Here is a 25485-nt window from a genome sequence, read left to right as displayed (position 1 = left end):
GTCAATGCAAAATTAGCTCCTGCGATTGATGCAGGACAATAGAAAGAGCTGTCATGTGCCTTGCTTGACTGGGAATTTATCACAAGTGCATGTGCACACATTTCTAGCTCAAATATCATTAAATAGATATCATTAAACAGTATGTTTTCTGCTCCCTTCCTGTTCGTCTTGTGGTATATTAAGGATTTCCAGTTTTCTTCCCTTTTCCTTCCAACAGTTGCAGAAAATTCGTTTTAAAATGTTTAAACCGTAGGTCAGGAAGTTTGGGGTGTGTGGGGGGGGGAGGGGTAATACCATTAAGTATGTTTCACCTTTTAGTGTCTGAAATGACATTCTTTTCTTACACAGGTATCTAGAGTCTGTCTTTCCAGGCAGTAAGTCCCCTCCTCCTGTTTGTGCTTATTGGCGGAGTGTAGGATGGGAGAGCATTCTAAACGGTTCCTCCACCCTGTTGTCAGGGTCCAGTGATATGATCATCACACTGCCTTTGAGTAGCCTGCCCAGCTCATACACTGTGTCTGAGAGAAGTCATTCTTGAATGCTTAGCTTGAAACTCAGTGACTAATTTATACTTTAGCAGGAATTAACAGGTATGGGATACAGAACCCATCTTTGGGGCCCCTCCAAAAAAAGTTTTATTTCATAATTCCACGAGGTCAACTGTTTTACCCATTTATGCCTCTGCACAAAACCAGCCATCCTGTGTCCAAAAGTCCTCTTCCATGTTACTTCACAAGTTAAGAGGAGGTGGGGAATTTGTCCATGTCGGTTGGTTTTTTTTTTGTTTTGGTTTGTTTTTTAAGAAAACATTTAAACATAGAATTAAGGCTTTGCAGATACAGGTGAATTCCACTTTATATCCTTTCTTTTTCTTTTTATTTTCTTTTTTTCTTTTTTTAAAGATTTTATTTATTTATTTGAGACAGAGAGAATGAGATACAGAGAGCATGAGAGGGAGGAGGGTCAGAGGGAGAAGCAGACTCCCCGCCGAGCAGGGAGCCCGACGCGGGACTCGATCCAGGGACTCCAGGATCACGACCTGAGCCGAAGGCAGCCGCTCAACCAACTGAGCCACCCAGGCGCCCTCTTTTTCTTTTTTTTTAAAGATTTTATTTATTTATTAGAGAGAATGAGAGAGAGCACATGAGAGGGGGGAGGATCAGAGGGAGAAGCAGACCCCCTGCTGAGCAAGGAGCCCGATATGGGACTCGATCCCGGGACTCCAGGATCATGACCTGAGCCGAAGGCAGTCGCTTAACCGACTGAGCCACCCAGGCGCCCTATATCCTTTCTTGATTCCATTCTATTTCCTTCCATCTCTCTACCTCCTAGAGGTAGCACTTCTTGCAATTGATGTGTATCCTTTCTGTCCACCTTTCAATATGCTTTCCACATACGTATGTGTCCATAGAATATTGTGTTGTGTATTTTTAAACTTATGGAAGTGGTTCCATATAGTATGTATCCTTTTACCACTTTTTTTTTTTTTTTTTTTGTAGGGACTGACGCACGTTGATGCAGGGAAGTCTGGTAGTTCATTGGAGTGCAGTGGTGTAGTATTGCAGGATGTGATTGTGTCATGTGTCATAGGTTGTCGATTCCCATGTCTGAAGATGCATGTATACCGGATTTCCTGATATGCTTGAAAAGACCAAAAGTGAAAAATAAACTATATATTTGAGAGTCATATTGATTGTTCTGCTGTGATTTGAAGAAGTGCGGCCAGACATGTTTCCAGCTTACTGAAATTTTATTTATCTCTACGCCGTAGCAAATAAAAACTGCTGAAGATATCCACTTCTGAAATAACAACAGATTTATTATTGTCAGAAGGCATGCCTCAGTAGATTACCCTGTGTAGCAGTCACTGGTTTGCCACTCGATAGCTGTGTGCTTTTGGAGCAAGGTGCTTGGTGCTTGTGTCCTCTGTTTACGTATCTGTAAAAGAACAACAGTTCAGTGACCAAGCCTTTCTGCAGGTGCCTGGGCATCAAGGTCAGTTAAACACTGATTGGTTATTGAAGGAACATTGCTGGGTAGAGGTGAGCTGAGGGAGAGTCTCCTGTGTTGTGTCATGCCTGTTTAAGTGTTTTAATTTTTTAGACTAGCACCTACAGGTTTGAAATTTAATGTTTTTTACTAGTACTCTCTTTTCCCAATCTCTGCAAAATATAAGCACTAGATATTTTCATTAAAATGATCGCCTTGTCTGAGGATACTTGTTTTGGGAGGGCTGGAGCACTCTGCCTTGCCCCATAGACCTGCCTGGGGAGGGTCTGCAAACAGAGTCATCTCTGTGCACTGTGTGTTGTTTAAAGCAACTACACCGAATTGCACATATATATGTGAATACTGGGTTTTTATTTTTTATTTTTACACATAAACCTGTGACTGGCAGTCAGTAACCTGTTTCCCAGCACCAGGGGCGTCATCTGTTAGAGCTGCCAGCCAGACTCTTCTGGGCTGATGTGGCTGGCTGGTGGCTGGTGCCCAGAAATACTGGGCGTGGCATTTTTGCCCCACTCATTTTCTTTCCTCCTATAGAAAACGAGTACCTGTTGTTCAGTCCCTTTCTCTTCCCCCTCAATTTTCATCATTCAGTCATCCTTACATCAAGAAGTCTATTATAGACTCACATTAATCCCTTTTCCCTTCTCTCTTTTTGAGCTCTTATCTAATTATCCCCCAGCTGTATACCTCTTCTCTTTTCATTCATTCGACAGATATTCATTGAGATCCTTATATACCTCCTCTTCCTTCGTTGTATGTGTGAGTCAGAAAACAGCTCTAATCATGGCTGAATATAATAGCTTGAGTAATATAGAAGCCTCTCTATTTCCAGATAAGAGTTTCTGAAAGGCTGTTCACCAGTTCATGAGTGAGCAAGTCCATTGTTACTAAGATAGGCTTCCTTTTGCAGGCGAGGGATGCGTTTCTGTGAAATAAGAGGGTAGACCAAGTTCTTTAAAACCAAGCAAACCAATCATTTATTCCAGAATGGACCAACTTCCTCTACATTGGGAACTTTTAGAGATGAATTTAACTTCCCTCCTTGACAAAATGCATAAGGAACTCTTTAATATAATGTCTAACCCCTGCCTCTCTGTCCACTTTTTGGGGCAGATTTGAACTGGCTTTGAATCATCCTTAGCCACAAAAGAAGTTTAATCACACGTCACAATTGCCTCATAACTTTGTTGTGAAGATTAAGAAAGCAATATATGTAAGCTTTCTGGCACACAGTAAGTAATGATAGAAGTTGCTATTCACACCACTGGAGTATTAGCTCTGTGTAGCAAACATTTGTGTTCACTGCTGTACCTGGCACATAGTAGATAGTAAATAATGAAAGGATAGACGGATGCTCCTTCTTGTTACATATGATATAACTTGTAGAATTCTACCTAAAAACAATAAAAGTAAGAAAGCCCAGTCTCCATACAGAAAGGGTTGTTCTAAATTGCCAGGTAAATGTATCAGTTTCAAGCAGGTCTATTAAGTGTGAAAAGCACAAGTACTATCAACCTACTTACCAAACTTCTCCATGTTTTCCCTACTCCAGTGTTCCTCTTGGTCACCCAGTTCTGTTCTTTCTGAGTCTTGCCCTCCCCCAGCTGTATACCTCTTTCTTTTTTTTTTTCTTTAAAGATTTTATCTATCTATCTATCTATTTATTTATTTGACAGAGAGAGAGACACAGTGAGAGAGGGAACACAAGTGGCGGGAGTGGGAGAGGGAGAAGCAGCCTCCCCGCAGAGCAGGGAGCCCGATGTTGGGCTCGATCCCAGGACCCTGGAATCATGACCTGAGCTGAAGGCAGACGCTTAACGACTGAGCCACCCAGGTGCCCCTGTATACCTCTTTCTCATGTCTTCTTTCTCTGCCCCTGGACTCTCTTTAACTATAGGTTTTTATTCAGGGGCACCTGGGTGATTCAGTCGTTAAGTGTCTGCCTGCGGTTCAGGTCATGGTCCCAGGGTCCTGGGATCGAGCCCCGCATCGGGCTCCCTGCTCGGTGGGAAGCCTGTTTCTCCCTCTTTCACTCCCCCTGCTTATGTTCCCTCTCTCGCTGTGTCTCCCTCTGTCAAATAAATAAAGTCTTTAGAAAAAAATAAAAAAGAGGCGCACCTGAGTGGGTGGGTGGCTCAGTCATTGGGCGTCTGCCTTCAGCTCAGGTCATGGTCCCAGGGTCCTGGGATCAAGCCCTTCATCGGGCTCCCTGCTTGGCGGGAAGCCTGCTTCTCCCTCTCCCACTCCCCCTGCTTGTGTTCCCTCTCTTGCTGTGTCTGTGTCAAATAAATAAATAAAATGTTAAAAAAAAAGAAAAACAAAACTATAGGTCTTTTTCTGAATGGTATCTTTATATGGGTCTCTCTACCCAATTTTCTGTCCTCTTGACTTTCTCCCATAACCATATGGCAGAGATTTTTAAAAATAAACATGTATAGAGTTACAGATATATTTAATTTTTTTGGTTTTGTTCATAATTCTAAAAATAATTAAGTAGGGCTTTTTTTTTTTTTTTAACTCCTAGAGTTATTTTACCTTTGCAAGGCATGATTGTATTTCCTCTGTGATGCTTTAATAGAAAGGGGGAAAGCTTTTCACTCCTGTTCTAGGCTCCCAGCTTGTGAAGCATTTTAAAATATATCTTAAATTCCTTCCTCCAGCAGTTTTGCTGGAGATATTTCTCCAGATATTTTGAAATATCTTTCAGCCATCTTCTTTATTACTGGCTACTTCTGCTTTTCACTGAGTTACAATAGTTCATTTCTTTAATTGCTTCCATGTTCATCTGAGATCCTCTCAGAGTTGCATGATTTTTCAACCACCTAAATGCAAAGAGCCTCTTCTTGGGAATTGTCCTTATCATTGTAAAATTGTTTTAATGGCATAGTTCTCTGTACCGTTCTCAGTATTAAAATTATTGTCTAGCATATATAATATAATATCCTCTTTTTTTAAGTCACACTTATTAGAAGTGCATGGGCTTATTAAAAATGCATGGTACTTAGATATTTTGTTAAAGTAAAAAGAGAGTCTACTCTCCAAATTACACGGCACTAGAAGTCAAAATAAATTGTCATTGACAGGGGCACCTGGGTGGCTCAGTTGGTGAAGCATCTGCCTTTGGCTCAGGTCATGATCCCAGAGTCCTGGGATCGAGCCCTGCATCAGACTTCCTTTTCAGCGAGGAGCCTGCTTCTCTCTCCCTCTGCTGCTCCCCCTGCTTGTGCTCTCTCTCTCTGTCAAATAAATAAATAAAATATTTTTTAAAAAATTGTCATTGACAGATACTATATAATCCCAGGCCTTCAAATTCCAGGTGGGGTCAGTTTCCTTCTGTGTTCTTTGTCGCTGTGTTCCTTGTCACACCGCTGCCCTTTATTGACCTTCTCTTCCCATCAGCTCTTCCCTACCTAAAAATTTATTCAAATGAAAAGGCTATATCACCCTTTGGTTTTTCGTTTTTGAAACTGTAAATAGGGGTGCGTGACTGACTCGGTAGAGTATGCAGTGGTTGTAAGTTCGAGCCCCACGTTGGGTGTAGAGATTACTTAAAAATAATCTTTAAAAATAAACAAATCACTGTAAATAAACAACTGTAGAAACCTCTTTGTTTCATTTTAGAAAATTAAGGGTAAAAAAGACTTTACATATTATTTCAATGGTTTTTTATTTTTATTTTTTTATTTTATTTTATTTTAAAGATTTTATTTATTTGACAGAGAGAGCGAGAGTAGGAACACAAGCAGGGGGAGTGGGAGAGGGAGAAGCAGGCTTCCTGCCGAGCAGGGAGCCCGATGTGGGACTCAATCCCAGGACCCTGGGATCATGACCTGAGCCGAAGGCAGACGGTCAACGACTGAGCCACCCAGTCGCCCTATTTCAATGGTTTTTTAAACTTATTTTTTGTTCCCACTAGAGGGCATTCTTTCCTTTGATTTTTAGTTCATACAGCTTTTGTGTATTTATTTTACAGAACTGTTAAATAAAAAGGTAGATGTTGAGGATATGAATGTGCTCAGATATCCCTCTTACAGATAGGAGTTGTGAGATATACACATACATTCTCTTCATTTAAGTTTCACCAGTGCCAGTACCAAAATTGAGGTTAAACTATATTTCCTGGCATTTTTATCTTGTAGCTTGGTCAGATGGGATCACAAATATCCCACCATAACTTTATGATGTAATTTGTGCAGTTACCATTTTATAAACCAATGCTTATCCAAATTTATTTATGACACACTATGGCTAACACTAGATTATTCAAAGATGAGTTGCCTATTTTATTATTTGGTTAACTCCCATTTTTGCAGGATGTATTTAGTATAGGGTAAATGAACCTAAACATTGTTTTTTTTTTTTTTAAAGATTTTATTTATTTGAGACAGAGAGAATGAGAGAGAGAGAGCACATGAGAGGGGGGAGGGTCAGAGGGAGAAGCAGGCTCCCTGCTGAGCAGGGAGCCCGATGTGGGACTCGATCCCGGGACTCCAGGATCATGACCTGAGCCGAAGGCAGTCGCTTAACCAACTGAGCCACCCAGGCGCCCTAAACATTGTTTTTAATCCAGTAGATCTCAGTGCTAACACCCAGTGGTCCTCCAGCCTTGTCTCACAAGGCAGTATTTTCTTTGACAATATTTGAACTCTTGTTTCTGTTGTGACATCATACTTTTCTATAGGAACTTTAATTCTTTTTTTTTTTTTTTTTAAGATTTTATTTATTTATTTGACAGAGAGAGACAAAGTGAGAGCAGGAACACAAGCAGGGGGAGTGGGAGAGGGAGAAGCAGCCATCCCACGGAGCAGGGAGCCTGATGTGGGGCTCGATCCCAGGACCCTGGGATCATGACCTGAGCCGAAGGCAGACGCTTATAACAACTGAGCCATCCAGGCACCCAGGAACTTTAATTCTTAACATCTAATCATAAGTAGCTCTGTTCTTCCTATCAAGGAATTGGTAATTTTACATATGCCACATATATGTTCTGTTTCAGATTTTCCTGAGCCTCCTGGTACCAGGTAGGACCACAACTGTTAACCCAAGGGACTGTGCAGAAATGAGCTTATTTTCCCTAATAGGAACTGTAGATTGCCTGTAGTTGAAACTAAGGAGGCAAATTTTGGTAGTCTGTGTTATACAATGAATTCAGACAGATATACTAAGAAGGGACTCTGTTTTAAGTGGGAAATCTGGGCTTCTCTTCAAAGCTAAATGAGGCTTGGTAATTCTAAGTGGGAGTGGGGGAAGACGTGGTTGCTGTTGAGAAATGGCCACAAAGCCTATGCCTGCTGCTGGGCTTTACTTTCAAGTCAGAAGGTGCTATGGAATCTTCTGTAAAATTAGATATGGACTCATTAGGTATTGATTTAAGTTTATGTTGACAGAAGTATTAAATTAGAAGTGTTAAATGGCAGAGTTAATACTTCAATGAGAAGGGCAGGCTGTGTGGAAAAACTATGCGGTGTAAAACATTTTCACCTCCTCGACTTTTTATTCATAGTCCTCTATCATAGTCCACTAATCACACACAACCCCCCCCCCCCCAGCATACTTGCCACCATAGATCATTACAAAGTGACTCTTAACGTTTTAAGAAACCCTAAGAACTTACCTAACATAATGTTTGGTGGTATGGCTGAAATAAGTATTTGTGTTTGAAATAATAACTTCGAATCAGAAATGTTGTTAAATGTCTTTAGTGTTTAAGAAGTTAGAAAACATACGGGGTGCCTGAGTGGCTCAGTCTGGTTAAGCATCTGCCTTCGGCTCAGGTCATGATCTCAGGGTCTTGGGATCGAACCCCAAATCGGGCTTCCTGCTCAGTGGGGAGTCTGCTTGTCCTTCTGCCTCTCCCCCCTGCTTGTGCTCTCTCTCTCTCTCTCAAATAAATAAATAAAACCTTTTTTTAAAAGTTTGAAAACATACATTTTAGAAATGACTCCATCATGCTCGCTTCAGTGGCACATATACTAAAATTAGAAATGACTCCATCAAAAAACAGTAATTTTTAAAAACAACAACAACAGCAACCCTATTTCTTAAGATTTTATTTTTTTTAAGTAATCTCTATACCCACCATGGGGCTCAGACTCACAACCCTGAGATCAAGGGTCGCATGCTCTACTGACTGAGCCAGCCAGGTGCCCCAGCAACCCTAGTTCTTAAAGGTCTGACAGTTACTGAACTCCAGTGGAGTTGTAGGTGAAGCCTCCTACGACCCTACACCGTGACCCTGTAGGAGAACTACAGGCATTTCGATTTAGATAACTTAGAATTATTCTATCAGAAGAGTAAAACAGGCAAGGGACAAACATCATCAGACCTTCCTACACAAAGTGATGGTTGCAGAGTTTGGCAGTGGGGTCACCATCCACAGTTGCCATAAGTTTTGTTCATTATATTGGTCAGCAGGCGCCCCCACTATGGAAAGAAAAGCGGGCCTGCAGAGTAACCTCAGATGGGACACACCAAAAAGTTAGTGTTCAAAGCTGGGTTTACCTTTCTGGCACCTTTTTAGCACAGTTCATGCTACATTTGTTTGGCAAAGTTCTTGTATCCAGTTACATTAAATTTCCATTTGTGAATCTGAGTAGTCATTTACCCCTTTTCAGTATTTTTAATATTATGTTAAAAGCATTGTCCTGCCTGGCAGCTGTTTTGAATGAGCAAATTTTGAAGTATTCCATCTTTTTGCTCAAATACCATCTTTTTTGTGAAGCTCTGCTGCTCATACAATTTCTCCTTTTCTGCTTTATTTTTCTCCGTAGCACTTTCTTCTAACTTGCTTTACAGCTTCATTTGTTTTTATACCTGTCTTAACCCACTCAAATGTTAGCTTCACAGGGGCAGAGCTTTGTCTGTGTCATTTATTGCTCTATGCGCACCACCTAGAACATAGTAGGCACTCAGTATTTATTGAATTTGCTGAAAAACTGTTGGCTTGATGCCATCATTCGGCTTTCAGTGTAATTTGGTGAGATCTCAGTACAACTTGGGAAATCTTAACAATCTGAAAGGGTATTTTGAGGACTGATTTAAAAGGTTGTATATACTAGTACTGATATTGAATTGTATACCAGAAAATGTGATAACATCTGAATGAAATAATGTAAGACCTTCAGGGGCACCTAACTTGCTCAGAGGAGTGTACAACTCTTGATCTCAGGGTCGTGAGTTCGAGCCCCACGTTGGATGCAGGAATTACTTAAAGGAAAACAAGAGTGGTACTACAGATGACCCCCTCTGCCAGATCTAAAAGAGGGTCAACCCCAACCTTTCAAGATCACTGAGGGCTCCATATCCCCCAGAGGGAAGCACTGACCAAAATTTTATCATTCCCTGTTTTCCCTTTATAGTTTCACTGCATGTTTGATTTCCTAAACTAGATAGCGTTTTGTTTTGTTTTTTATTTTTTTTAAAGATTTTATTTATTTATTTGACAGAGACACAGCGAGAGAGGGAACACAAGCAGGGGGAGTGGGAGAGGGAGAAGCAGGCTTCCCGCAGAGCAGGGAGCCTGATGTGGGGCTCGATCCCAGGACCCTGGGATCATGACCTGAGCCGAAGGCAGACGTTTTAACGACTGAGCCACCCAGGCGCCCCTTGTTTTGTTTTTTAAAGATTTTATTTATTAATTAGAGAAAGAGATAGCAAGAGCAGGAACACAAGCAGGGGGAAGTGGGAGAGGGAGAAGCAGGCTTCCCGCGGAGCAAGGAGCCCGATGAGGGACTTGATCCCAGGACCCTGGGATCATGACCTGAGCCGAAGGCACATGCTTAACGACTGAGCCACCCAGGCGCCCCTAGATAGTGTTTTTGAACTTTATATATATCCTTTGAGACTTGCTTTCAGTCATATGAGATTCTTGAAGTCCTCACCTGTGGCTGTGATGCATTTTCTAATTCATTCTGTAATGGACTGTTACTGGGCTTTGGGTTGTTAACACCCTGCCTCCCCCACCCCTGTTGGAAAAACTGCTGTGAACATTCTTCTGCATTCTTCTGATACACACAGACAAACGAGTCCCCAGGGAATCTACTTAAGAGAGAAGTCGCAGAGTCCTAGGAATTGCACGGATTTAACTTGAGTAGAATGTGAACAAAATTTTGCAAGTTGTCGTACTGATGTATGCTCCCACTAGCAGAGTAGAAGTGTTTCTGTTGTATCTTCACTAGTGTATCCTCACTAGCACTGGAAATCATCAGATGTCTAGGGTTTTGCCAGACTGGTAGATGTAAAATGATAGCTTGTGATAGTTTTATTTGTACTTCTTTGATGACTGATGAGATTGAGCATATTTTCATATATTTCCTGGTCATTTGTGTTGGTTGTTCTTCCTCGTGCCCACTCAAGTCTTTGCCCATTTGCCCATTTTTCTATTAGATGTTGGGCATTTTCTTACTGATATGTCAGAGTTCTTAATGTGTTCTGAACCCCAAACTGTTGTTGTGTATGTTGCTCATGTCACCAGTTTCGGGGCCTTCTTGTCTTTCCATCACTATAGGGCATTAAAAGGTAAAGAAAAAAATCTTAATTTTAATGTAGTTAAACACATGGTTCGGACCGTGTGTGTGTTTTAAGAAATTGTTTCCTACTCTGAGCTCATAAAAATATTCCCCTATATTGTCTTCCAGGGATTTTTTTCTCCCCCACTTTCCTTTGGCATTTGTCTTTAAACCATCTGGAAATGATTTTTGTGTGTGGGATCTGTGGCAGAGATCCGATTTTATTTTCCCCACCTATGGATAATCACCTGTCCTGGCGCACCATTCATTATCTCCCTTTCCCCACTGATCTCTAGGGACTTTGTTGTCATAAAATAGATTTCAACATGTGTGTATCTGTTTTGGGTTTTCTGTTCTGTTTCATTGGTCAGTTGATCTGTCTCCATGCCAATGGTATCCTGTCTTAATTACTGTGGTTTTATTATTTTTTTAATTTTTTAAGACTTTATTTGTGAGAGGGAGAGCACTGGAAAGCAAGCATGCACGGAGGAGGGGCAGAGGGGAAGGGAGAGGGACCAGCAGATTTCCTGAAGAGGAGGGAGCCCCATGTGGGGCTCGATCCCAGGACGTGAGATCATGACCTGAGCCAAAACCAAGAGTTAATCAACTGAGCCACCTAGGTGCCCCTAACTGTAGCTTTATAATAGTGCTTGATATGTTAAGTAAATCCCTCCATCTTATTTTTCTTCAGGAATATCTTGGTTGTTCTTGGCCCTTTGCAACTTGCATAAAAATTTGAGTCAGCTTGTCATGTTCCACAAAAACTTCTTTTGTGATTTTGATTAGAATTGCATTGATTCCACCAATCGATTTGGGGAGAATTGACATTTCGTTTCATGAAGCTTCTCATTTGTAAACATATTTTTATTTTTGAAAGTCCTTTAAATGTCTTTGAGCATCCACACACATACATACGTGTATATATATATTTATTTATTTAAAGTTTTTTTTTTTTTAAGTGATGTCCACACCCATCATGGAGCTCAAGCCTACAACCCCGAGATCAGGAGTTGCATGCTCCACCCACTGAGCCAGCCAGGCATCCCTGAATATATGTTTACTTATTTGCTTCATAAAGGGCTGCCTATCTTTGGCTAGATTATTCATAGGCATTTTTTTAATGCTCTTGCAAATGGCATCATTTTTTAAAGTTATTTTCATTAGGAATGTAAATCAGAGTAACATCCACCATATTGTTGGAAATTCTTGTGGTATTTTACTATGTTGTTTCTAGTCATTTTGGGAAGGAAATGTGGGGTTAAATGTGTACCTTAAAAAATGTATAACAATGAGGTGGAGTGTGGCCTGTTACATAGCTGCTAATTCATGATATTTCTTTTTTTTAATAGGTGTCAGCTGTGATGCATGTTTAAAAGGAAATTTCCGAGGTCGCAGATACAAGTGTTTAATTTGCTACGATTACGATCTTTGTGCATCTTGTTATGAAAGTGGTGCAACAACAACAAGGCATACAACTGACCACCCAATGCAGTGCATATTAACAAGAGTAGATTTTGGTATGTATTTAGTTCACATTTTAATGGGTTGTCATTTAGAAGTTTGTGTGTGTGTGCGTGAAAAAGTAAAGGCAAATGTTCTAAGACTCTTGCCAATAGAATACATTAAAAGTAACATGAATCTTACTTTTATATTCTAAGTAATTCTCTTAATCATAGCTTAATTGTTCATGAAAGCCATTCAGAGATCTATAAAACTGACAAGGTCTGAGATGGAAGAGTGCCTCAGTAAAGGAGTAAAGTCAATGGACTGTTCTTGCCAGCAGCACACAAATATTCTTGCTCTGGTTATCAGAAAGCAGATTGTTTCTACAGTTGATTAGAAGACCTTGTTAAGCCATAAGAAAAGCTATAAATGTTTCATGCTTCTTAGCTAGTCAGCACTTGTTATCTTTCTATTTACAGCCATCATAGTTGCTATGAAGTAGTATGTCATGGGGTTTTTTTTTTTTTTTTTTTTAAACTTTTTTTTTTTTAAGATTTTTTTATTTATTTATTTGAGAGAGAGAATGAGAGAGAGAGCATGAGAGGGGGGAGGGTCAGAGGGAGAAGCAGACTCCCCGCCGAGCAGGGAGCCCGATGCGGGACTCGATCCCGGGACTCCAGGATCATGACCTGAGCCGAAGGCAGTCGCTTAACCAACTGAGCCACCCAGGCGCCCTGTCATGGGGTTTTGATTCGCATTTCTCTGATGGCTAATGATAGTGACCATCTTTTCTAATGCTTAATGGCCATTTGTAGATCTGCATTGGAGAAATGTCTATGCAGATCCTTTTTTAATTGGGCAGTATGTCTTTATTACTGAGTTTTAATAGTTCCTTGTATACTCTTTATACAAGTTCCTTATCAGGTGGATGATTTGCAGAAATTTTCTTGCGTTCCATGGGTTGTCTTTCCATTTTTTTTTTTTTTTTTTAACTAGGCTCCACGCCCACTGTGGAGCCTGATGCGGGGCTTGAACCTGGGGCCCTGAGATCAAGAGTTGGACACTTAACTGACTGAGCCACCCAGGCACCCCCGTGTCTTCACTTTTTTGATGTGTGTTTCAAAGCACAGAAGTTTTAATTTTGATGATGTCCAGTTTATCTATTTTTTCATTTGTTATGCTTTTGGTGTCATATCTAAGAAACCATTGGCCAGTCTAAGATCATGAAGATTTAAAACTATGTTTTCTTCTAAAAGTTTTTTTATTGCATTAATTTTTGTATATGGAATGATGAGGTAGACCATTCTTTTGCATATGGATATCCAGTCATCCCAGTATCATTTGTTGAAAAAGACTGTTCTTTATCCAACGAATTGCGTTGGCATTCTTGTTAAAAATCAGTTGACGTGAAGTGAGGTTGGGGAGATGGGGCGATGTTGGTCAAAGGTTGGTCAAAGTTTCATTATGCAAGATGAATAAGCTCTAGAGAGCTGATATATATAGTATGGTGACCATAGTTAAACAATATTGTATAATTGAAATTTTTGGAGAGGATAGATCTTAAATCTTTTCAACACACACACACAGAGGTGACTATGTAGAGGTGGTTGATATGTTAGCTTGATTGTGGTGATCTTTCACAGTGTATACATGTATTTGTATACCATAAATATACACAATTTTTATATGTCTAAGATAGCTCAATAAAGCTATTAAAAAAGAAAAGTTGGTTGACCATAAATGTGTCTTTTCCTAGACTCTGAGTCTATTTCATTGATTTATTTATCTCTCTCTATGCCAGTACCACCCTGTCTTAATTACTGTAAACTTATAGTAAGCTTTGAAATTGACAAGCATGAGTCTTCCAGCTTTGGTTTTCTTTTGTTTTTCAAGATTGTTTTGGGTATTCTAGATCCCTTGAGTTTCTGTGAAAGAATTTTAGGATCAGCTCATCAAATTTCTGCAAAGAAGCCAACTGGGATTTTGATGGGGATTGTTTTGAATCTGTAGATCACTTTGGAGAGCAGTGGTATTAAGTTTGCCAATCCATAAACATGAGCTATTCTTCCATTTATTTAGGTCATCTTTGATATTTTTCAATAAAGTTTTGTAGTTACCAGAGGATAAGTTTTACACTTCTTTCATTAAATGTGTTCCTAAGTATTTTATTCTTTCTGTTACTATAAATGGATTTTTACAATTTTACTTTTGGATTGTTCACTGCAAGTGTATAGAAGAACAATTGGTTTTTGTATATAGATCTTGTATCCTGTATTGTTTTTGTTGTTCTATAAAGGTTTTTAGTGGATTTTTTTAGGATTTTCTCTTTTTTTAAAGATTTATGTATTTATTTTTTTAAAGATTTATATATTTTAAGAGAGAGAGAGTAGGGGGGTGGGCACAGGGACAGAACCTTTGAGCACAGAGCCTGAAGCGGGGCTCAATCCCATGAGATCGTGACCTGAGCCAAAACTGAGAGTCAGATGCTTAACTGTGCCACCCAGGCACCGCTAGGATTTTCTATATGCAAGGTCATGTCATCTGCTGATAGAGATGGTTTTACTTCTTCCTTTCCATCTAGCTGCTTTTCATTTCATTTCCTTGTCTAATTACTAGACCCTCCAGTAAAATAATGAATAGAATTGTCGAGAGTTGGGGTGCATGGGTGGCTTAGTCGGTTGAGGTCCTGACTCTTGGTTTTGGCTCAGGTCATGGTCTTGGGATTCTGGGATCCAGCCCCACATCGGGCTCACAAGGAGTCTACTTGACATTCTCTCTCCCTTGGTCCCTCTTCCTGAGACCACTCGCTCTCTCTCAAATAAATAATCTTTAAAATAATAATCTTTAGGGGATGCCTGGGTGGCTCAGTCGTTAAGCGTCTGCCTTCGGCTCAGGTCATGATCCCAGGGTCCTGGGGTCGAGCCTCGCATTGGGCTCCCTGCTCTGCGGGAAGCCTGCTTCTCCCTCTCCCACTCCCCCTGCTTGTGTTCCCTCTCTTGCTGTGTCTCTGTCAAATAGATAAATAAAATCTTTTTTAAAAATAAAAATAAATAAAATAATAATCTTTTAAAAAGTGACATCTTTAAAAGAGTGGACATTTTTGTCTTGTTCCAGGTCTTGGGGGGAAGGCATCCAGTTTTTCACCAATAAGTATGATGTTAGCTATGGGTTTTTTGTACATGTCCTTTATCAGGGGAACAAGTTTTATTCATTTTTATATATTTATCCCCACCTACCCCAAATCTGCCTGGCAACTCTTATGCATATAATAAATGGGTAAATATTTTTAAGATAGTCTAAATCTTCCCAAAAATGAATGTGAACAAATCTCTCATGTAGTGAATACTGTTTCATTTTCTCTTCTCACAAAAATGATCATATCTTATTAAGGATTTGTGTCATGTTGAATATAGTTCTTTATAATGAAGGGACGTAACATACTAAATATACTTGCAATTGTATTTCCTTTTGTGCTACTAATGGAGAAAAATAGAACTTGAGATGTACTAATGAGGCAAACACATTATTTGCATAGAATATCACTAATTGGTCAGTTCTTCAGTAACCAGTTTGGACAGAGTATGTTGTGGTAGTACTCCATTCAAGTTATCATTTTACAAGAGCTGAATGCTTAGGGTCCTTTCTGCTATAAGAACGGTGTGTGCTTTAGACAAAAAGCTGCATCTGGGGGTTGGCATATTGATCACAGTCACCTACTCTGAGCACGTGTGTTCTTGTATTAGGATACACCCTGCTGATTATTTTTAATTTTTTTTTTTAAGATTTTATTTTTAAGTGATCTCTATACCCAACGTGGGGCTTGAACTCACAACCCTGAAATCAAGAGTCACACACTCCCACCAATTGAGCCACAAGGCGCCCCTCACCCTGCTAATTCTTTGTTTTGAGATTGGCGTTGCTACACATCCAGAGATAAAGAAAAAATAAATTACAACAATAAAATTAGAACTAGATGTGAAATGAGAGGTGTTTCAAAATTAAATGAAAGGGGCGGGGTGCCTGGCTGGCTCAGTCAGAGGGGCATGTAACTCTTGACCTCGGGGTCATGAGTTTGAGCCCCACCTTGGGTGTAGAGATTACTTAAAATCTTCCCCCCCCAATTTTTTTTTTTTCAAAATTAAATGGAGATATAAAAAGTTATTTGCTTTGTTTTTCTCTTAAGGCAATAATAGCTATATGGGTAGAAAAGAAATTTTGGAGGGGTGTCACAGAGTCCCGGGGAGAATAAGGATGTTGCATACGTAAGCAGAGAGGTTCTTAAGCACTCCTTGACAGAGTGAGGTGGTTGGAGATTTCAGGCACACCTTTGTTTTACGTTATTGTACCCTCTGTTTACATTTTTATTTAGTAAAAAAACCAAAAAAACCCAGTAATTATTTCTCACTACAGTTACACTTTATTTTTCAGATTTGTACTATGGTGGGGAAGCTTTCTCTGTAGAACAGCCGCAGTCTTTTACTTGTCCCTATTGTGGAAAAATGGGCTATACGGAGACATCTCTTCAAGAACATGTTACTTCTGAACATGCAGAAACATCAACAGAAGTGGTGAGTGAAGCAGCCTTGTGTCTAAAAGGATGTGTTAAAGTACATCATTTCTATAAAAATAAAGTAGGTCACTGTCCTCTATCTCCTGCTAAGTGGATTGATATTGTTGGCATAATAATTACTAAAATTATCTTTTAACAGCAAGTTTTCCACATCCTAGGAGGCTGTACATGTGCAAGATAACACGCTTCATTTGTTCACACTAGCCTTTCTTACCCTGTTTCTGAAAGCACAGTGGAATCTTGACCAAATTCAGGAGCCCTTAGCAAATGCCCTGTGAACAGGGTAGAAGCACCCCAGCCTGCAGCACAGCTCTTTCTAGAGTATTCTTGCTACCTGCTTCATTTCTCTTCGACAGGGAAACCTTCGTAAGGAAATTTTTAAATCTTAAGTCATTAAGTATAGTAATCCATGGTCACATCTCATTGTAACAGATCACTTACTTGGTTTTCATCAGGTCAGTGCTGTAAGGTCCCTAGAAATTCCTCTTACTTTAATCTTTCCCAGTGGCTAAAAGCCAAGGACCTAGAATAATGCACAAAGAAAATCTTGCTTTGAAAGCTTTTCGGATATTTTACTTGACATCTGAGTCAGCATTATATTCAACTTTTTACCAAATGATAAAGCGCACCCAAAGGAGCCCCCCCGTCCCCCCTTTACCATTGGTAATAATAGATAAAGTGAGAGATGGGAGATAAAACTCTAGGTCTGGAATTTGGAGAATTTTGGCACAAGCAATTGCACATTGCATCAACTAATCAGCTCCTAAGTGTGCTCAAAACAAATTAGCTGAAACTCAAGAGAAATAGCGTGTCTGGGGATACATGGCTACTAAGGGGCAGAGCCAGGTGTTTGAAGTCAGCCAGAGTCCCTCTGGGTTGTAGAGTCCCTACTTAACCACTGTCCTAGTTTATCTCTGCTGCAGCCCTGCTGTTACAGCTGTGCATAGTTCAGGTTCACTTCTATGCCCATTTACACTGCTTAGGTGGATGCTTAAAGTTGCTTAAGAGATTTATAGTTCAGACATTTGGTAAATTTACATTATGTTTGTCCTCCAGCCAGATTTTACTATCTAACAGCTCAGAACTGCTTTCGTCTCACACCATCTTGCGGCCTCAGAATACTGTTGTCACATTTTACTACTCTTCTTCATCTGTTCTTCTTCTTCTGTAAAGGTGATCTTGCTTCCTTCAGGTACAGTCCCAGGTACCAGTCTGAGGAGTGTGGACTTGATTGCACTCTGTGGTGGTGGTTGTGGGAAATTTGGAATAATTCCTTTTTGACCTAATTTCTGTTCAGTTTGGATACTTTAGTTACCCAGAGAAGGGTTTCTCGACTGAACCAGGCATTCCTAAGATCATTCCTAGGCAGTAGGTCCTAGTATAGGACTTTCATCACCCCACCCGGACAGGACAGCTGCTCCGTTTTTCACATCCGAAATGGGCAAATCTAGCAGAAAGTTAAGTCCTTTCCATGAATGAAGAGCTAATTCTTTCAAATAAGAATCAGTAGCTCTGCCTCAGCAGCTTTGCCTTTATTTTTTTCCTGAGAGTAAATACTCAAAATTTGTTGACACTCCTCTATACCTGATCCACAGTGTGAAAATTAAATACTCGCCGCCCACAAATGGTTGCATGGTGTGTCTCTCGGAAGTCCTGCTCAGTATGTGCCTTTATGAAGCTCCCAGGCTTTCGGTACATGGCTTGAGACCGTGGCCTTGCTGCTTTTCGACTGGTGCTAGTGGAGTGTTCTAGGGATTGCTGCCTCCTCATCAGCCCCTAGTCCGTATGAACACTGCATCTGCCCTGTGTGTCCACCCAGGCATTTCAAGTGAAAAATGGCAAGCAAACAAGACCCTTTGATGTGAAGGACAGGGTTTTTTCTTCTTCAAATTATGTGAGTCATGTCCTCCTCAATCCCGGGCTGGCACTACGTGTGGCATCCTGAGTAGTGTCCGTGCCGCAGGGCTGGGGCCTATGCCACCCCAGTTATTCAGTACTTTGACTGCCTCTCTGTACGCGTGGAGCATGTTACCAGCTGTAATAACGTTACGGTTGCATGTAAATGTCCAGGTGAGGTTACTAGTCGACCCCTCTCACCCCACCCCCGCCACAGTGTTGGGCCAAAGTCATGGTTAGTCAAACATGGAAAAGTTCTGGAGTTCAGGAGTGAGTCCTGTCATTTTGGTGGGGGACTGTATTCACGTACCAGCTAATTGTCCCTCCTTTTCTCTTCCTGTTTGCATTTTTCTTTCTGAATGCTCAGCGTGCTCTCTTGCTTTTGTCCCTGTGTTTCCTGCATTTGTCCTCTAGGCCAGCAGTTTGTATCTTCCTGGAGGCCTTAAGGATCTCACTCTTCTAACCAGCATCCATTTGGAACATTTAGGGGCAAGAGGCTCTGTCACTGTAGATGTCATTGTCACCACTAGAAAGCATTTACTGATACCTGACACAGCCGGCAAGAAGGTCTACTGGAGGTTAATTTTCAAAACAACTTTGTAGACAGCTTTGTAAACTTGTCTATATTTTTCTGTTTCCTTTTTCAACTGTAGGGACTCTAAGGCCCTAACCTAAGATTTGCCTCCCTTCTTAAGATTAATTTGCGATTACTCAAGAGACTTTTGATTATGCGGGTATGGAGGGGACCCTTCAAAGCCAGATATTGTACAGAATATGTAGGGAAGGTGATGACTAGTTAAAAATGTAAGAAGCAGATTGGGTATAATCTCAGGAGTCTTTATGTGAACACCAAATATGATAAACAATGTGATTTTGAAATTAAGCACGAGTTCTTAAAATCCCTGAGAGTTGGTAGATTGGGACAACTAACTGGAGTTTGGGTGTGGGAAGAATTGAGAGGAGGGAGCACAGTATGTAATTTTAAAATCCATCAATCTGGTATTGGAAGTGAGCAAATGGGATTACAAATACGGATTATTGAGGAAGTGTTAGGATGGCGGAAGAAACATGGGAGGTAGAAAAACTTTTCTTTGGACATAAAAGGGCATTGAGAAGTGACTCCTGAAATTTTTCTTAAATCTTCCATTGGAGCTTGCACTGCAGCTAACTAGAAAACCTTCAGGGATTTTGTTGTTGTTGTTAGATGAACCATGCTGCTACGTTTTATTAATAATATGTAGTTAATCTTCTTTCACTGCTTTGTTTAGTAAATCTCTTGTAATTTATCTGTAGAATATTATGCTTAAAAGGTTCACAGCACTTTTTGGTTTACCAACATTTTCTTCCCACTTCCAGAAATTACGAACAGAATTATTCTGTTCATAATTAACGGCAGGGGTCTAATAGGTCATTGCTGGGAAATTTTTGCTTTCTATTTTTCATTTGATGTATTTACTCATTTTCTTTACTCTCCAGAATGGGGGTTAGGGTAAGTGGCCAGCATTTAAGTGCTCTTCATTTATGTTAATGATATATTTCCCTCCCTTTTTAATGAAGACCTAGATGTGTTTATAACAGAATGAATTATATTTGAAGTAGCGTGGTTGTACTGTGTTCCATGTATAAGAAATAAAAAATCAAGGAGAAAGAATGATTTTTGGAAATTTCCCACAGACTGACTTTTGATAATTTTATTTGAAATAATAACTCTTGGGGCGCCTGGCTGGCTCAGTTGGAAGAGCATGCGACTCTTGATCTCAGGATGGTGAGTTTGAGCCCCATGTTGGGTTGTAGAGATTACATACATACGTACATACATAAACTTTAAAAATAATAATTCTTATGGAGAAAAATGATAGCATAAAAGGACCTTTAAGTTTTTTTAATGATTCAGAATAATTGGTTTAAGCTCATAATTTACTTAATATTTAAACAGTTGTTTGTCATAGAGCACAAAATAGAAATTATCATCGTTGTTGTGGCAATTTGTGTATAAACAAATAGATGCGTTTGATCTCTAAACAAGCAGGAAAGTATTAGATCAAATCTGCAAACCAGATTAACATTGATAGATACGATTTATGCATGGAGGCTTTGAGAAGTGACATATGTTTTAAATTGTCTGTAGGACTTTTAAGACTTGATCATCAATATATCTGTTTTTTTTTTTTAAGATTTTATTTATTTATTTGACAGAGAGAGAGAGAGACACAGTGAGAGAGGGAACACAAGCAGGGGGAGTAGGGAGAGGGAGAAGCAGGCTTTCCTCTGAGCAGGGAGCCCGATGTGGGCTCGATCCCAGGACCCTGGGATCATGACCTGAGCCAAAGGCAGACGCCTAACAACTGGGCCACCCAGGCTCCCCAATATGTCTGTGTTTCATTGAGAGACCATTTTATTTTATTTTTTAAAGATTTTACTTATTTGCGAGAATAGAGTGAGCAAGAGAAAGAACACAAGTTGAGGGGTGGAGTGCAGAGGGAGAGGGAGAAGCAGACTCCCTGCTGAGCAAGGAGCCCAATGCAGGTCTCATTCCCAGGACCCTGGGATCATGACCTGAGCCAAAAGTAGACGCTTAACTGACTGAGCCACCCAGGTGCCCCAAGAGACCCCATTTTAATATGTAGGTATATAGAACTAACTTCCCAACACATTTATTTCCTTATGAGGAGCAATAATGGTGGAGTGAACCACAATTTTTACACATCTTCTAATTTAATTTTATAAACTTTCTTAAATACTATAATTCCCTATTTACCCTTTTAATCAGATAATCAGGAAAAGTAAGCATTTAAAGGCAAAATATACATTAAAAGAAAAAAATAGGCTTTGACTTTTACTGCTTGCATTCTTCTTTATCAAAAAATGCAGTTGGATGCTGTCTGCTTTTCTGTGAACTAACAAGGGTATTTTATTTAATAATAGTGAAGAAATACATAGGATTTGAGAAATACAGTTGCTCCAGGCAACCAAATTGTCACTGCTCAGCTGCATTTAGCCAGAGAGATTGTAGAAGGTTAGGATTTGGTACTTTTATCATTTGTGCTTTTTGTTAGTTTTGACCCAAAACACTTTCTATTTTATAACTCACCTTTTTCTATCTTTAGTGTTTGGCTGTCTTTGCATATTTTAAAATAATAGTTATTTTGAACACAATTACTTGTTTAAAGTCAGATCATAGTATTTTCCATTTTAAGGGTGATGTAGCCATTAGTGTCCTGGCAGATTTTTGGGTCGTGAGCAGGGAAGGAAATGATAGACACTTTGGGGGTTCCAGGTTTGTTCTGGGATAATCCAATATGCATGTGTTATGATAATTTTAAAAGATGTTTCTATGAGAAATCAGTTTCTCAAGATGATATGAAAACCAAGAAGGGAATTACTGAAATTATTGAGAAAGTGAGATAATAGCTTTTCTAGGAAGGTGTCCCTGCCTGGTATTTGAGAGTATGTTGTTATCCCTGGGTAGGCTTTTCATTACTTCTACTTTCTTCTGTGTTGAAGTTGAATTAAAACCCTGTAGGGGAAGGGAGAGAGGCAGTTTTCTGAATGGAAACAATGCCTAATGTGCAGAGGGGCGCTCACTAAGACAGCAGCTGTCAGACATTGATTTTGAATTCTTTTTTTCTTTAGCCACTGGTCTGGTTTCTTCTCTGTCCTCTGAAATACTGGTTTGTCTAGTTCAGTGTCCAGACAGCTAATTTCAGGTCAAAGAAATGTTTTGCAGGGTTTGTAGGAAGATTTGTAGGGAAGATGGTACAAAGATGGAGCTCTCCGGTAACTGTTGGCAAATTATAAGGTGGTTCAGAAGTTCTTTAAGCGCGTTTCAGCCTTGCCTCTTCTCCTCCCACCATCCTTTCTTTTCCTGACCTGCCCCTCAGATTTAAACAAACAAACAAAACAACAAGCAAACAAACAATAAAACAACAAAAACTGATTAAGAAAATTATTTGAGGGGCGCCTAGGTGGCTCAGTCGGTTAAGCATCTGCCTTCGGCTCAGGTCATGATCCCAGGGTGCCGGGATTGAGCCCCACATCGGGCTCCCTGCTCCACGGGAAGCCTGCTTCTCCCTCTCCCTCTGTTCCCGCCCCCATTCGTGTTCTCTCTCTCTCACTCTCTATCTCAAAGAAATAAAATCTTTAAAAAAAAGAAAATTGTTTGAAGACACCAGTCTTGGTATTTGTAGCTGAGGTCATTTTTTTCTAAGAAGCTGTAGCAAACTTGGCCTCACTTGACAAACTGGTTATGCCCTTGAGAAGAGGAGCATACAAAGCTTCTGTCCTCGTCAGACTGTAACTTCAACTCACTGTAAACAACATAAACCCACTAAGTTAAGTAGAGTTTATTTCAGATTCTTCACAAAAATGGTTGCTTGCTTTAGAGCACTGCCTCCCTGGCCCTGGCCCCCTGCAGCTTTCAAATTCTTATCGACACCACTAAGCCGTATGAGCTTCCTGTTTCCTTTTCTTTCTCAAAGTCTACAAGTAAAATATATAGCTTACCCCAGGTTAGATGGAGAAAGTGGTGCTTACAATGGGATTTTTCTTCTAGGTAAGTATGGGTGCTTATATCTAGAGTGAATTGTAGGCAGGATAAAGAAAAAGGACAGCTCTGGGGCGCGTGGGGGGCTCAATCGGTTAAACGTCTGCCTTGGGCTCAGGTCATGATCCCAGTATCCTGGGATCAAGCCCCACCTCAGGCTCTGCGTTCAGCGAGGAGCCTGCTTCTCCCTCTCTATGCACCCTCCCCACTTGTGCTCTCTCTCACTATCTCTCCCTTGCTCTCCCAAATTAATAAAATCTTTAAAAAAAATAGAATGTGATTAAAAAAGGAAAGAAAAAGGACAGCTCTGAGTTATTTTTAATTGTTGTGAAATTATATTTTTTTTGTTTTATGAATTCCCAGGACATCAGCATACACATACAATTTAAATTTCTGTCTAAAAAAACATATTTAAGGGGGCACCTGGCTGGCTCAGTTGGTAGAGCGTGTGACTCTTGATCTCAGGGTTGTGGGTTCGAGCCCCACGTTGGGTGTAGAGATTACTTAAAAATCTTTAAAATATGAATAAATAAAATTTTTTAAACCCAAACTTATTTATCTTTAAAGATCTCATTTATTTATTTGAGATAGAGTGAGAGAGAGAGTAGGGAGGAGCAGGCTCTCCACTGAGCACGGAGCCTGATGCTAGGCTCAATCCCAGGACCCTGGGATCATGACCTGAGCCGAAGGCAGACTCTTAACCGACTGAGCCACCCAGGCGCCCCCCCAAACTTAGTTATTTAGGACTTTTAAATCATGTATAAAAATGTAAGGAAAATTAAGACATATATGTAACAAAAACTCCCTAAAATAAACACTGTTCTTTAGAAGCATGTGACAGCTCCAACCTAAGCATTAAAACGGGGAGAATGGAACTGAGAAGAAAAATAATTTCAGTATGAAGTAACTCATACTTAATTATAAGTTAGTTTCAGTGTTCCACTGCAACAACAGAAAATTAGATTGTAATCCAGTTGAACGTGTGCTCGTTCAAATCTGGAAAGTACCTATATCTGTATTGGCAAAGTGGATGGCTAGAGGTGCAAGTGGCTACAACTTAGATAGTTCTAGAAGGCCCAAAAGGAGTTAGTGACCATGTAGCATAGATTTTCCAGTAGTGCTTTGTGTATGTCCTCAAAGCAAAACTCCAGCATTAAGTCTTAGATTTATTATATTTGCAGATTTTATAAGATGTACTACTTTTAATTGGGCAGGAGATCAAAAACCTGAAGTTACCAATTAGCCTCAGCAGTAGTTAGCTCAGTAGAATGTCAACTTTTTTTTTTTTTTTTTTTACTGTAAGGATTAAAATACTATGCGTGTGAAGGTTTTTTTATGTGTCTTGGCTTTAAGTTCTAACAGCTCTTTTTGGATCATCACTTTTCAGTAGAAGAAACTCTTGTTAAAAACACCCCATTATATTACAGGTGATCAGAAAACTCTGCCTAACAGAACAAGCCTGGGGTATTTCTAGAGCTGAGTTTAAGAGCCCATCAAAAGAAGAGACATGAATTGTAACCCCATTTGAATAAATAATGAGAAGTACATCCCAGTTTTTTGTTTTTGTTTTGTTTTTTTTAAAGATTTTATTAATTTGACAGAGAGAGACACAGTGAGAGAGGGAACACAAGCAGGGGGAGTGGGAGAGGGAGAAGCAGGCTTCCCGCGGAGCAGGGAGCCCGATGCGGGGCTCGATCCCAGGACCCTGGGATCATGACCTGAGCCAAAGGCAGACGCTTAACAACTGAGCCACCCAGGCGCCCCTACATCCCAGTTTTTAAGAGGAGATGAAATTCATATGAAATTGAATGGTGGCAGGTTCACCATTATTCACTTCTTGGTCATTTCACTATCTTCATTTCTTGATGATTTTATAACCCAGAATATTAAGTGAACACTGACTTGGTACTCAGTAAATACTTAATGAATTAGATAATCCATAGTAACAAAATTATACAATATAACAGATTTAACCAGTGAAAACTTTAATTAACTTTATGGCCACCTGGACTTCATAGCATAGATCCTTTAACTGGAAATGGGGATGCAGTTGTAAAGAGGGGCACAAGAGAAATTGTGCTTATTGCAGTTCAGAAGGTGCCTGTATCTTGAGCAACACTCACTAGGCTTTGCTTACATGTTTTCATTTAAATTTATATAGCCTACACATGTAACATAAATAAAAGAAAAGACCCCAACTTAAAAAGATGCTATTTTTGTAAATGTCCTTTGGACACCTAGCTTGAAAGCAGAGCATAGTAATAAGCACGTAGGTTGGTAGAACACATCATGTGGTGAATTTTGATTTCAAAGCTAGCTTAGGGAAAGCCTATGTAACCTTGTATTAGAAAGTTAATATAGTATTAAACAACAGAGGAAACTTATTTAACTTGAAATTGTGTTTTTATCTTTCTTGTACTTACGATTTGTGGGGGGGCGGGGGGGCAAACTTGCATAAGGATGAAAAAATAAACAGCTTTTATGAGCTGTGGCAGTGATTCTTCACTACACCTTTT

At 39.9% G+C, this 25485-nt stretch overlaps 1 protein-coding gene and 1 non-coding gene across 2 annotated transcripts in view; both read left to right on the top strand.

Annotated features, from left to right (window-relative positions):
- Positions 1-25485, top strand: part of KCMF1 (potassium channel modulatory factor 1) — a 77115-nt gene that overhangs the window by 35679 nt on the left and 15951 nt on the right. Inside the window, exons 2-3 of the mRNA XM_021697436.1 lie at positions 11867-12034; positions 16389-16528. Coding sequence (XP_021553111.1) covers positions 11867-12034; positions 16389-16528 — 308 coding nt within the window. The remainder of the gene's footprint in view (positions 1-11866; positions 12035-16388; positions 16529-25485) is intronic.
- Positions 23391-23463, top strand: TRNAK-CUU. Its single transcript has one exon. It is a non-coding gene; the product is annotated as a tRNA-Lys (tRNA).

The sequence above is a fragment of the Neomonachus schauinslandi genome, chromosome 10 (genome assembly GCF_002201575.2).
Source record: "Neomonachus schauinslandi chromosome 10, ASM220157v2, whole genome shotgun sequence".
Taxonomy (NCBI): Eukaryota; Metazoa; Chordata; class Mammalia; order Carnivora; family Phocidae; genus Neomonachus; species Neomonachus schauinslandi.
This window is presented reverse-complemented; position numbering and strand designations above follow the sequence as displayed.